A 14,994-nucleotide genomic window follows, 5' to 3' on the forward strand; every position below is an offset into this window, starting at 1 on the left:
AATTCTATTTGCATACAGAGAAAAAAAATATAACTTTAGCTAAGTTAGCTTTTGGCTTATTAGAAAAAACTGTCTGGATAGAGGACGTACCAGATATTGTAGCAAGAAGTTTGGATAGTGACAAAGTTGTATTACTCGGCAGTTATAAATGAAATGCATAGCTATTGTTTGAAAAAAAAAAAAAGAAGTAGCATAACCCGTGATGGAAATCATGTATCCACCAAGGAATCCCACAATGAAAGCTGCCGAATGTGTGTTATTGTTAATATTTGTTTTCTTTATTTTTTAGTATTGTGTTTTTTATTTTTTTGTATATAAAAAAATACATAAAAAATATTTTAAAGAATAAAAAATAAATAAATAATTTGCACTGTTGGTAGAAATCCTTATGAGATTTCTCGATGGCCCTAGCAGCTGCATTGTAAAAAATAGCAATGCACGAGATAATTCCTCAAAAAAAATCCTTTGTTGAATGTGCCATGTCAATAGTTTTGACGGAAATGATAAGATAGAATACCACTGCATATTTATATCGATAGAATACCACTGCATATTTATATCGATGATCACTTTAATTTGATTTTAAGGTGACTTAATGAGATATGCATAGTACTAGCTAGAATATCCTAGAAATTATGGAGGGCATAGATCTAATATTTACTACCGTAGAAATAGAATTACAAATTTCTGTTGGTCCCACTTTGGCAAAACAAAGTAATTAATAATATAGCATGAACATTTCATTTATTTTAAATCTGGCTCGAGTATATATACTCAAACTTATTCTCTGAAGAGCATGCATTTTTGGCCTCATTCCTTAGATCCTCATAGCATCGATGTATGACTTCCCGTCGAGTTTGCGTGACAAAAAACCCTTGAAGTAATCTACTGCTCCTATTCTTTTGAACAATGCCGGTGACTCTGTATTCAAAAGGCTTGGCGCGGGACCGAAATCTCCTTCAAGTTTTGGGCTTAAAAATGTGGCTATCGACAGCCTCTCCTTTTCTGAGTTCACAGTCGCACGATGCTCGATGCTACGATAGATACCATTCGTCATAATCTGCCAAACCATTCATGCATGGGAATTAACCAACAACTGAAAACTAGAATCAAACACATTTTTTACCGTAAGAAAGATATATATATACACACTGCGGCCTGTTGAATTTTATTGCATTTAATAGACAATTTTTACAAATAAACATTCTACGATATGGGATTCATATATTTTGTCCGTCTCTTTTTGAATCATAAGAACGGTTTATGTGTAATGTAAAAGAACTTAAGGGTAATACAAATCTCCTAGATTTACCTCTAAAACATCTCCAATGTTGACGATAAAAGCATTGGGAAGGGGTTTAACAGGGATCCATGTTCCATCTTTTCTAACTTGGAGACCTTCCATTTCATTGAGTTGGAGGAGGATTGTTAGGCCTGAAGCATCGGAGTGAGCGTTTAAGCCAATGGCAAGCTCTGGTTGTGGACAAGGAGGATAGTAGTTCATCCTCATTGACTGCATCCCTTCTTCAAATACGCACCTCATGTCATTAGTTTCCATTCTCAGAGCTTTTGCCATTTGATCTAGAATTTTCATGGCCAGATCTTTCAGTTCTGTTGAGTAAGCTTCTAAGTTATCTCTGCAATTAGATTCCATAGTGATAAAAAATATTGGTCTTTTATATATTGGGGGAGGGGGGTCGAACCCATAATCTCCATTTTGGAGATGTGGGTCTTGTGCCATCAAGCTACATGCAGTACTTGGCAATTAGTTGATTTGATACTATAGAGTAAAATTTGAACAATTTAGGATAGCCTCAATGTCCAAAATGACTTATTTTATTAAAAAAAAAAGTAATAGTAGATACAGTTTTTTAAAGTGTGCAAGTCACGCTTACTCATTTTGAAGAAAAATAAGCCCACCATTAAAAGAATCCATATCAGACTCATTTCACTTTTTTTTAATAGGCGTGTGAGCACGTAAATAGAATTTCTATTTAAAAAATCATGCAAGCATGGGAGTGAAAAACAGAGATGGGACCTGAGTGGGAGGGGAAGGTGAGGGAACAAGTGGGGCTTCCTCAAATACGTGGGAAGGGTGATAAGGCTGAACATGTCACCCCAGTCTAGCTTTTGCTCCTCCGAAATAACAAAGCCCTGTCCAAAGCCCTCAACCTCGCCTTCTCCTTCACCTTGCCAATACTTCTTTTTCTCTTCCATATCCATATTAAATAGCTCTTGAATGCCAGATTTTACCTTCTCCAATAATGAACTGCTCACTCCATGATTTATTAACTGTAAAAACATTTCCACATTAAATTTTCCTCATAAATAAATATTAGAAACAAAATTTAATATGATTTGTTTTAAAATGAATAATTAAAACAAAACTTATCCCTTCATTTTATGGGTGATTACTCAAACCGGCATTGACACACTTATAAAATTAGAATAATGCTAAATATGGTTGTAAGATTTGTAAGTATCGTGTATTCTATTTAGAGAAACAGAGAGAGTTATCGTTAAAAGTAAGATTTTTTTATATGAGTTATAGATTTATGTTTTTTTTTTATAATTATTTTTTTAAATTAATTAAGGTCTCGTTTGTTTATACAGATGAAATGAGATAAGAGTTAAAAGTTAAAAGTTAAATAAATATAAATTTTTAATATAATTTTGTTTTAAAATTTTAAAAAATTAAATTATTTATGATATTTTGTATTGAAATTTTAAAAAAATTAAAATAAAGGAAATGAGACAGAAGAAAACAAACCATGGCCGCTAGGAGAAAATATTGTTGACACATTCAGCCTCGGCCCTCGGACCCTACCCAGAAGGAATGACAAATGGAAAGAGGTCCCGAGCCTCTCTCTATCGCTCCTAACTTTGACTTTTGCTTTCATTATTCAGCTGCTTCAATCAATTTTACTGGTATTTATCTTTTTTCTTTAAAGAAATATTTTCCAGATCATCTTTCACTATCTTTTCCAGATCATAAGTTCAAAGCTTATCAATTAGTCCTTTTTTTTTTCTTTGCAATTTGTTTACAACCTATGTGTTTCTCGGATCATTCGATGAAATTTTGCATTGAAAAATTCAATGATTAAGAAAGATGCCCTAAAACATATATGACTACGGTTTGATATCTTATTCATGCATGTGATAATATCATTCTTGTGTTTTGGATTCGTTTTTTCTTCAATCATTTCAAACTTCGAACCCTTGATCAGTCAATATCGGGTTTGATATCTTATTCAAGCCTTAATGGTTGAAAATAGTTACAGATCATCAGATGCTATAATTCTACAACTCTTTGTGTGTGTGTGTGTGAGTGTGTGTGTGTGAGAGAGAGAAAGAGAGAGAGAGAGAGATCAAACTGACCTGGAAGAAACCCCATTCTTTGCTTGCAAGTTGCAATTTCTGCGACTCAGAGTCCATAAAATCTGGAGAAAATAGGAGTTGCATGTCGATGACTGGGAGTTGTGAAAAATATGTGGAGTTGGATATGAAGGGACGGTCTTGATCGGGCCGCAGATAGCGCGGTGGCACTGCATTTGGCGTGTTCTTTGCCAGCTCCTGAACACAGGGAACTGGGAGAGAGCTCCCAAACATCGTTTTTTCAGCTTCCATAGATCCGAGATGGGAAGTCCAAAGGCAATTACAGAGCTTGAATTATACCTATTACAAAATAGCCAAGGGGACCAGTACTATATTGCTGTCGAAACTTGTTTTATGCTTTGAATATGTACGCGTGTTTTTATATATGCTCTATGTGCCTTATTCTATTATTCTATTATTGTCATTTTTACTCGTTGGGTCCATCCTACTCCTCCCCCCTATTCGCAGTGGTGGGCACTCACCCTCCCTTTTTTAGCCATTCATGTACATGCCCAAAACGTGAAACCTCTCCGTTCATTTAAAAACACCCGCTCAAAAAATTTACCTTTTTTTATTGTGATTCTACCGAAAAAGTCCAAGTTAGGTGCAAGAGAGAGAGATATTTAAGGGCAAGACTATCTTTGGACGTCAACATCACCTTAAGTCATCTGAAATTAATTATTGATTGAGGGCACGACTATCTTTGGACGTCAACATCACCTTAAGTCATCTGAAATTAATTATTGATTAAAGGCAAGACTATCTTTGATTGAGGGCACGACTATCTTTGGACGTCAACATCACCTTAATTCATCTGAAATTAATTATTGATTGAGGGCACGACTATCTTTGGACGTCAACATCACCTTAAGTCATCTGAAATTAATTATTGATTAAAGGCAAGACTATCTTTGATTGAGGGCACGACTATCTTTGGACGTCAACATCACCTTAAGTCACTGAAATTAATTATTGATTAAAGGCAAGACTATCTTTGGACGTCAACATCACCTTAAATCATCTAAAATTAATTATTGATAAAACAATAATTAATGAGATTTAATACTTTTTTAATTGTTTATAAAAAATTAAAACTTATCTCAATTTATTTTATATATTCAAATATATATCTCAACTTATTTATATTCAAATACATTTTAGTAAGACCTACATAAAATACTACTATTCACATATCAAGTCAAATCATCTGAGACCATCTCATATCCAAACACAACTTTGAGATCTATATCCGTTCGACCTTTTTTTAAGTGTGGTTATTGTCAGGTTTAGTGTATGGATTAATGGTATATATATAATTATTTTTTTACAAATTTTTATATAATTATGGTTTAAATTAAGGGTATTTCTAAAAAACTATAGTATTTTTAGAAGTTATTTAATTAAAAAAGTTCGTCATTTAAGATAGGATTATATAAAGGGTTATAAAAAAAGTTGTATGTGTATATTTTACTAATGTAAAATCTAGATTTCACATTTCATGTAGAGTGGCCGAACGGTTCAATGTCTTTTTTTTCCTTTATTTTTAATTCTAAAGTTTTTATTTTAAAGAATTTATGCCTTTTAACAATGAAAATATAATCCAACGAAATATGAATTTATGCCATTTACTTATTTATTTTTAATTCTAAACTTTGGTTTTCATTTGTGTTTTATTAGGTCTAATAAAAGAGGAACACATTATGGTGATCCCAGTCTCAGCATAGTTTTTCGTTCTCTTTTCTTTTCGTTTTAGTATGTGTTTCTCCTTCACAAACCACAAAGGCCCTGACCCATCCCAGTCTCAGTGTAACAAGAGAGAAAGAGGAACATAGTTAGAAGAAAAAAGTAGGCAGAGGGTTGGAAGCATTAGGGTTAGGGCTTGGCTTTTTTGGAAATGGGGAAAAGGAACAGAGCGAGAGAGAAAGAGAAGCAGAGTGCCAGAGAGAGGAAAAAGAAAGATTTGTCTATTTTAAATCAAACCTTTTGTGGCGAGAATAGTCGTCATAAAAGTACTATAAATTCTTGCAATTAGTTGTATGCTACCGACATATTTCCTGCAATCATATTTCCGATGACTAGAATTGCCGAAACTATATTTCTCGCGAAGACATTTTTAATCGCTGAGATTTTTGCAACCCAACAGTCCAAATCGCGTTGTTTTGATCAATTTCATTTCGGTGATAAAATCGAAAAAATGACTTTTTTCATGGCAATTTTTTGGAAGGTTTCCACCCAAACAGTGGAAGTGGGCTTTTTGCAACTATTTTTAGCCGGCGCAAATAAATGTAGCCGTGAAAACTACTTTATCTTGTATTGTGTATGGTGTATGGTGTTGAAAGATGAGTAGCATAACCGGTGATGGAATCATGTATCCACCAAGGAATCCCACGATGAAAGCTACTGAATGTATTTTTTTTTTTAATATTTGTTTTCTTTATTTTTATTTAAAAAAAATATAAAAAATGTTTTAAAGAATAAAAAATAAATAAATAATTTGCACTGATGCTAGAAATCCTTATGGGATTTGTTGATGGCCCTAGCAGCTGCATTGTAAAAAATGAGCAATGCACGGGATAATTCCTCAAAAAAAAAAATCCTTTGTTGAATGTGCCATGTCAATAGTTTTGACGGAAATGATAAGATTTAGAATACCACTGCATATTTATAGTACTTTAAATGTGCCACGTCAATAGTTGTAAAATCCTTTCTTAATTTGATTTTAAGAAAAAAAATGATTGTGACTTAATGAGATATGCATAGTACTAGCTAGAATATCCTAGAAATTATGGAGGGCATAGATCTAATATTTATAACCGTAGAAATAGAATTACAAATTTCTGTTGGTCCCACCTTGGCAAAACAAAGTAATTAATAATATAGCATGAACATTTCGTTTATTTTAAATCTGGCTCGAGTATATATATACTCAAACTTATTCTCTGAAGAGCATGCATTTTTGGCCTCATTGCTTAGACCCTCATAGCATCGATGTATGACTTCCCGTCGAGTTTGCGTGACGTAAAACCCTTCAAGTAATCTATTGCTCTTATTCTTTTGAACAATGCCAGTGACTCTGCATTCAAAAGGCTTGGCGCCGGACCGAAATCTCCTTCTAGTTTTGGGCTTAAAAATGTGGCTATCGACAGCCTCTCCTTTTCGGAGTTCACAGTCACACGATGCTCGATACTACGGTAGTTACCATTCGTCACAATCTGCAAAACCATTCATGCATGGGAATTAACCAACAACTGAAAACTAGATTAATCAAACACTTTTTTACCGTAAGAAAGACATATATATATATATATATATGTATATATGACGCACACTGCGGCCTGATGAATTTTATTGCATTTAATAGATAGTTTTTACAGATAACATTCTATGATATGGGATTCATATATTTTGTCCGCCTCTTTCCGAATCATTAGAACTGTTTATGTGTAATGTAAAAGAACTTAAGCGTAATACAAGTCTTCAAGATTTACCTCCGAAACGTCTCCAATGTTGACGATAAAAGCATTGGGAAGGGGTTTAACAGGGATCCACGTTCCATCTTTTCTAACCTAGAGACCTTCCATTTCATTGAGTTGGAGGAGGATTGTTAGGCCTGAAGCATCGGGGTGAGCGGTTAAGCCAATGGAAAGCTCTGGTTGTGGACAAGGAGGATAGTAGCTCATCCTCATTGAGTGCATCCCTTCTTCAAATAGGCACCACATGTCATTAGTTTCCATTCTTAGAGCTTTGGCCATCTGATCTAGGATTTTCATGGCAAGACTTTTCAGCTCTGCCGAGTAAGCTTCCAAGTAATCTCTGCTTACAAACTTGATCTTTTCATTTCCTTCAGCCCGAAGATTGAAAGATATATAGTTTGATTGAATCACAAGATCATTAATGGCTGTAAAAAATCGAATATTTTATATTAAACAATTTAGATGTTCCCAACGTTTTATAATTGAGAAGTCTTTTACTACGTTTAAACAATTTTAAGAGTAGTGAGAATAGTAATGAATAGTTTGTAAATAGTAATAAAATATTTTGAAAATATTTGATAATAATTATGTTTCCAAACAGATCCTTAATGTTTTCTCCATTAAAGAAAGAAAAATGATATTTGCTGTTATGGAGTGCGCAAACGTCATGCACTCCTTTAAAAAAAATGAATAAATATGAGATCCATATTAAAAAATTAATTTTTTAATGGTGGACTCTACTTTTTTTCAAAAAGAGTGCGTGGTACTTACACAATTCATAACTGTATCTTACATTACTCTTTATTTATTTGTTTCAAAAAATCTGCATGCAAGCATGAGCGTGAAGAAGGGAGATCAGATGACCTGAGCGGGAGAGGAAGTTGAGGGAATAAGTGGGGCTTCCTGAGATAGGTGGGAAGGGTTATAAGGAAGAACATATCACCCCAGTCCAGCTTTTGCTCCTTTGAAACAACAAAGTTCTGTCCAAATCCCTCAACCTTTCCTTCTCCTTCACCTTGCCAATACTTCTTTTTCTCTTCTATATCTATATTAAATAGTTCTTGAATGCCAGATTTCACCTTTTCCAACAGGGAACTGCTCACCCCATGATTTATCAACTACAAAAACATTCCAACATTAATTTTCCTCACAAATAAATAAAAAAAAATAAAAAAAATTTGAAAACTCATGATCCCCACATCTTGAAGTCATGTCAAAGTAATAAAAATCTTAGAATTTAAGAAATAAAATTATAAAATATTGTCGCTTTTACTTGTTGGGTCCGTCCTACTCCTCCCCCCTATTCGCAGTGGTGGGCACTGACCCTCCCTTTTCTAGCCATGCATGTACATGCCCAAAACCTGTAAACTCTTCGTTCATTTAAAAACACCCACTCAAAAAATTCACTTTTTTATTGTGATCCCACAGAAAAAGTCCAAGTTAGGTGCGAGAGAGAGAGAGAAAATTAAGGGCAAGAGTATGTTTGGACGTCAACATCACCTTAAGTCATCTCAAATTAATTATTAATGAAATAAAAATTGATGAGATTTAATAATTTTTCAATTTCCTATAAAAAGTTTAAACTTATCTCAATCTGCTTCAAATATTCAAATATATATCTCAATTTATTTATATTCAAATATATCTTAAAAGGACCTACAAAATACTACTATTTACTTATCAAGTCAAATCATCTGAGCCAATCTCATATCCAAACACAGCTAAGAGATCTATATCCGTTCGACCATTTTTAAGTGTGGTTATTGTCAGGTTTAGTGTATGGATTAATGGTATATGTATAATTATTTTTTTAGAAAATTTTATATAATTATGGTTTAAATTAAGGGTATTTCTGAAAAACTATAGTATTTTTAGAAGGTTTTTAATTGAAAAATTTCATCATTTAAGACAGGATTATATAAAGGGTTATAAAAAAAGCTGTCTGTGTATATTTTACTAATGTAAAATCTAGAATCACATCTCATGGAGAGTGGCAGAACGGTTCAATGTGTTTTTTTTTACTTAGTTTAGTTCTTTTTTATTTTTAATTCTAAAGTTTTTAATGTAATGAATTTTTGCGATTTAACAACGAAAATATAATCCAACGAAAATATGAATTTATGCCATTTACTTTTTTTTATTTTTAATTCTAAACTTTGGTTTTCATTTCTGCGTTTTATTAGGTCTAATAAAAGAGGAACATGTTATGGTGATCCCAGTCTCAACATAGTTTCTCGTTCTCTTTTCTTTTCGTTTTAGTATATGTTTCTCCTTCACAAACCACAAAGCCCCTGACCCATCCCAGTCTCAGTGTATCCTTGCATGGTGCTGCCGATGCTGGGGCTGAGCGTTTGAGTTGCAAGGACGAAGAGCCCGCACGAGATGGTGTCGTGATGGTGCTCGTGAGATGGTCCAGTGCGATGCGATTTGTGTGATGGTCCTGTGCCGTGTGATGGTGCGATTGTGTCGTGCGAGGTGCGATTTGTGCTGTGCGAAGGTGTGAGGATGCTATGCGTTCATGCTCGTGTGATGGGTGGTCGTTTTGTCCGATGGGTGCTCGTGTGGCTATTGTTCATGCGATGGGTGGGTGAAGCCGGGGTTGGGTGAGAGGGACGGTGGAGGAAACTAAGTTTGAAGCCCTGCTGGAGGCTATTGAAGCTCTCGTGGAGGAGATGGGTGGCGGAAAGATTGGGCGAAGGTGGAAGTAGATCGGGCGACGGAGGAAGAAAAAAAAGAAAAAAGCAAAAAGAAAATTGAAGAAGGGTGGCATCAGCAAAGATAGAGATGGAACCCTAATGGCTGCCTTCCCACTTGCAAATAGGCTGGGCCTATGTATTTTGTTTAGGCTGGGCCCATGTGTTTTGTTTGTAGTGCAGTGTATCTCTGCTTTTTGCAGGGTTTTATTTGGTGTTTGTATTTTGTTCATCTCCTTTTAATAGGAGGGTGTTTGGATACACTTCTTTATTTGGAGGATGATGTGAATAAAAGAAATAAGCTATTAGACTTATATCCATAACAGGATGGTTGGATACCCCTCCCCTTTTGGAGGATGGGGTGGTTAGGATACCTCTCATCATTTGGAGGATGGAGTGGTTGGGATACCCTTGCCTTCTTTGGAGGTAGGGATGTATTTTATCTCTGTTTTATACAGAGAGTGATACTCTCTTATGAGAGTTTTTAGAAGTTTAGATAATGTCCAAAGGAATTTGTGTGCGGGGAGGCGTATAACAGATGTATAATTTGGCTTGTATTGAGAGTTTTATCTGTATTGACTAGCCACAGCTGTAATTTCCTTCATGGATGAAATGAAGCCTATTTCCTATATATAAAAAAAAACGAAAATATAATCCGAATGAATTGATCTTAAACATGTCTGTAAACACAATCAGCGTTTACCTTATTGATGTCTACGGTCATGTTTACAAATGATTTGTTTCTCTGATCATTTGCTAAAAATTTGTATTGGACGATAAAGATGATCAAAAGCATATATAATATCTTTGGTAAACCTACCTTTCCAAATCTCTGAAATCTCTTGTCATATGCATGATCTGCTATTCTCATAGATATTTTTGGATGAAGGATTCATTTTTTCTTCAATCTTTTCCTAAATCCGTTTAGTCAATATGGGTCATGACTCTTCAACCAAGAGTTTTTTCATAGATTGTACTTAATTATACTCTCACAAAGTCTTTTGTAATGAGGAGCCATTTCATGGTTCAAAACAGCTATATAATAGATCAGATGATCAGGTGCTAATTTCTTCATTTATGAAGAGTTCAACAAAGATGATATATTCATATTTTACTCTGTGGGTGTGTGTGTGTGTGTGAGAGAGAGAGAGAGAGAGAGAGAGAGAGAGAGAGAGAGAGATCACGACTAACCTTGAAGAAACCCCATTGTTTGCTTGTCAAGTGCAACTTCTGCAGTTCAGAGTCCATAAAATCTTGGGAAAATTTGAGATGCATGTCAATGACTGGGAGTTGGGGCAAAGCTGTGGAGTCGGATATGATGGGAGGGTCTTGATCGGGCCTCACATACCGTGGTGGGATAGTGCTTGCTGTGTCCTTTGCAATCTCCTGAACACAGGGAACCAGGAGAGAGCTCCCAAACCTCGTTATCTGTGCTTCCATATACAGCTGAACCGGTAGTGCTTAGCTAGGAAATCCAAGGCAATTTCAGAGCTTTAATTCTTACGTATCACAAGAATGGGGATAACGTACTGATGTGGTAATTGGGATAAAGCCCACCCACCCTCAGTCACATCATATTAGTAAAGTCCCATTTAATGGAACCTAATGTCTTAAGCCACTGGACACCAAGAACAATGTCACACCCACCCAAAGTAAGAACATGAAATGGAATTATGAACTTGGAACCTTGAATGTTAACAACTTCCACACATCTCCCTTGACTAACAAATTTTTCACCATTTGCAACTTGAACTTGCAATCCCACATCCTTTTCCACTTTCAATTTAGCTGCCTCCACCAGCAATGGGTCCAAAAAATTATGTGTGCTCCCAGAATCCACCAGAATTTCCACAGTAAAAGATCCAATCCTTCCCAACAGTTTCATAGCATTGCTATTTACACAATCTGAGATAGCATGTATTGAAACCTCCAGGACTTCAGAATCCTGTAAATTTGGCCCTTGGGTTTCTGGCACAAATTCTTCCTCCAATACAACATTATCTTCCACCTTTTCTTCATCATCACCTTGCAAAATATACACCTTATGGTTTTTACAGGTGTGATTGGGATTCCACTTCTCATCACAGTGGAAACACAATCATTTCTTCCTCTTTTCATCCATTTGAAGGGAGGTAACTTTCCTCACAGGAGGAAAAATTCTCTGCCCTTTATTAGCTACACCCCCCCCCCCCCCCCATTTTCAGCAGGCCATTTATCAGCATACTGGCCATGTTGCTTCCAAGACTTCCTTGAAGACAAAACATATTCTTCTTGCAAGTTTCCAAGCCAAAAGCAGAACCAAGATTAGGTGGATTAACATTTTAACAGGTATTCAAATATCATCTTTTAATCCACTAATAAAACAACTCATCGTGTGTCTTTCGGATAAGCCTTTCAACCTATTTGACAAGGCCTCAAATTGTGATGTGTACAAACTAACAGACGTAGTTTGTCTTAACCTGGTTAAAGCCTGTGACATCTCGACTCCCACGTACCCAAAAAAAAAGGGGAATCGTGACGTCAGGATGATGACAACACGGTCACGCATCCCAACAATAGTGCCAAGTGTGTGTACATGCAACAGTGTACAATAAACAACGCAGCGGATAAATTTAACAAGTCAACTAAGTACCAGAATTTTAATACAAATATTCAAACAAAGCATCTTTAAAAAGTTATGCAGTCATCCCAAATAAAATATATACAAGTCTCAAACCAGAACACGAGTGATCCCAATCACTCCTCGGGCAGAGCCGAATCACCAGGCTCACCCTCATCCTCCTCTGCATTAAAATTTACATTACCATAGAATGGTACCGCAGGTAAGTATAAACCAAACAACCACGAGATAAAGACATATTGATGCAACCAACATGCATGCATATGATGAAATATGCATCAAATCCAAAATATCATTTTCCCCGAAAATGGATTTTTTCTAACACACGCTAAAATCCCATTTTGGCTCAAAAATAATAATCCGTCATTTTTCCAGAAAATGACCCAAGTCAATAAAACATCATTTTCCCAGAAAATGAATCACATAAAATCCTTTTATTCAACACACGCTATTTTTCCAGAAAACAGCCCATTAATCCATTAACCAATGCACCATGATCTCCCCTAGGGATCATCGGCACGTCCTGCTTCGTAGCGATGCTCAGTTCCGCGCCCAGCGCGTTCGTGGCCAAGCACCCACTACCCAACGAGCGATGCCCAGTTCTGCGCCTAGCGCATTCGTAGCCAAGCATCCTCTAGCCCCCGCCAGCAGAGGGGCCACGAAGTCGACATTAGACCATATGGTCCGATCCCGTTGTCGCCCAGCGACAACCCAGGGGACGTCACTCAGTATATTCCGCTCCTGAGTGACCAGAAGAGCTCCACCGAGATAATACCCCATCTCGGCTTGGGGTCGTGATACACACGTACCCAAAATCATTTAACACATAAAAATCCAGTTTTCATGAAACACGTGAATATGAATGCATGTACACGAAAACCCAGTTTCCTTTACAAACATGATCATGCGTGCAATATGCCATGTACATGAACAACACCATACCAACAACCAACATTTCACAATACCAACCAAACACACAACTCCATCCACAATCTATCCGACCCCCGAACTCTTCGGACTCAGTCCGGCATGTCCAACCAGATCACAATAATATGAGTTAGTGTAAAAATACATTTAAATCACGATAGTTATTTGGAAAAATACTTACAGTGCTATATAATAATTTCTGAAGGATCACGGAGGTGCAAGAGACAGCAACACAGCAACAGAACAGTGCCAAATGCACTGTGGCCGTGGGTCTCAAAAACTCACTTTTGAACGGAGACAATCCAAGATCCGAAATTGATAGGGTAGGGCTTAGAGATGTCGGTGAAGCTAGTGGTGGTGGTGGTTGGCCGTGGGTGGCAGCGCAAATAGTGGTTTTAGGCCAAAAATGTCCAAAACAGAAATGAAGTTGGATGTACTTCACCGGTGACGGATCAGAGTTAAGGATAAGTGCTTTGGGTTGCTAGGAGGTCAAGGATGATGTGGTGAAGAGATGGTGGCCGGAAGTGGTGCGACGGTGGCGCTGGAGTGAAGAGAAGGCCGCGGCTTTGGGTGGTTTGTGGAGGCTAACGACGACGAGATAGGGGCTGAGATTTACGGGGAAGGGTCACCGACCGGTGGGGGAGAGGTTGGGCTGGGTAGTGTCGCGTATGGCGGCGCGACGGCGGTGGGCTGGGAGAGCGACGTAATGCACGGGGAGAGAGGGAGGGGAGTGCGTCGCACGGGGAAGGAAAACAGCGGAAGAAAGAAAGAAAAATGAAAGAAAAAGAGAAAAAGAAAAGTGGGGAAAAGAAATGAGGTCTAATCCTCACGTCTTGGATCACAAAAAATGATCCAATAAAAAATGATTTCAAAACAGCAAATTAAATAAAATAATTTAAACTTAATGATACGATGAAAATAAAATAATTAAATACAACAATCAATTAATTTAAAAAGAAGAGCAATTTAAATGTACAACAATAAATAATGTTAAGAAAACATATCAAATTTAATTTTCACAATTTAAAGATCATAAAATAAACCATTTAAAATATCCGATAATTTTAAAACAAGAGAATAAATTTTTGAATAAATAGAAATAATCCTTCAGTAAAAATGCACTAAAATACGAGGTGTTACAAAGCCTCCATTGGGTCATCAAATGCTGATGGCCCAAATCTTCCTTGCATTGCCATCGCTAAGGATTCCCATGAATTAAACTGTCCGGCATCTAAGGCATTTTGGTACCACACCAATGCCTCACCCTCCATATGGTGCGATGCTACCATCAACTTCTGGTAAAATGGTACTTGATAAAAATCAGTACTAATTGGCCTTAAAGACCCAACCAACAGGATCAATACCATTAAAACGTAGGCAATCCAATCTGAACCCTCTCTGAACAACACGCCTTTCTTCATGACTTCTAGTCTCAATCGACCCCTCTCTATCTTTAAAAGAATTGCTATTCACAGCTTCACACAAAGAACGTAACATATCAGAAACTTGGTCTAACCTTTCTGCCATCCCACTAATAGCTTGCTGATGATTCTCCAACTACTTTTGAACTGGTTCCTGCTGCTTTTGGGACCCATCTTGCTGATTCTTTAAGGCTGCACGCGTACCGTTTGCCATCAATGCTCCCCAAGACCGCCTGTCTCTGATACCACTTGTAACGTTCTTGCAAATTCAAGAACACTACTGCACTCCCTCTCCACTCTAACAATACAACTTTGGCTCAATCACACACTAAAGAAGAATATAGAACGACACACAAACTGATCATCAAATGCTAGATTCCATAGTGAATCCAAGATGATTTACATGTGAGTCTCCTCTGCTTTTATAGATGCAGAATGAAAAGAAGACTTAAAACGCAACTTTACATCATAAAACACAATGCAAT

At 36.6% G+C, this 14,994-nt stretch overlaps 1 protein-coding gene across 1 annotated transcript; it reads right to left on the reverse strand.

Moving 5' to 3' along the window:
- Positions 1-633: 633 nt before the first annotated feature.
- LOC121265273 (protein SRG1-like) lies at positions 634-3,745 on the reverse strand. Its single transcript, XM_041168838.1, has 4 exons — positions 3,379-3,745; positions 2,039-2,292; positions 1,313-1,637; positions 634-1,060 (listed from the first exon to the last, which is right to left on the reverse strand). Exons 1-4 carry the CDS (start codon positions 3,625-3,627, stop codon positions 818-820), a joined length of 1,071 nt encoding a protein of 356 aa, XP_041024772.1. The 5' UTR covers positions 3,628-3,745; the 3' UTR covers positions 634-817.
- Between the last annotated feature and the right edge of the window lie 11,249 nt (positions 3,746-14,994).

This window comes from Juglans microcarpa x Juglans regia, chromosome 5D (genome assembly GCF_004785595.1).
Source record: "Juglans microcarpa x Juglans regia isolate MS1-56 chromosome 5D, Jm3101_v1.0, whole genome shotgun sequence".
NCBI classification, from domain to species: domain Eukaryota; kingdom Viridiplantae; phylum Streptophyta; class Magnoliopsida; order Fagales; family Juglandaceae; genus Juglans; species Juglans microcarpa x Juglans regia.

Coding starts and splice junctions, on each gene's coding strand:
- LOC121265273 (XM_041168838.1), bottom strand. CDS start 3,627: ATGGAAGCTGAAAAAACGATGTTTGGGAGCTCTCTCCCAGTTCCCTGT. Junction 2,293..3,378: donor AAGAATGGGGTTTCTTCCAG/GTCAGTTTGATC, acceptor ATGTTTTTACAG/TTAATAAATCATGGAGTGAG. Junction 1,061..1,312: donor ACATTGGAGATGTTTTAGAG/GTAAATCTAGGA, acceptor ATGGTTTGGCAG/ATTATGACGAATGGTATCTA.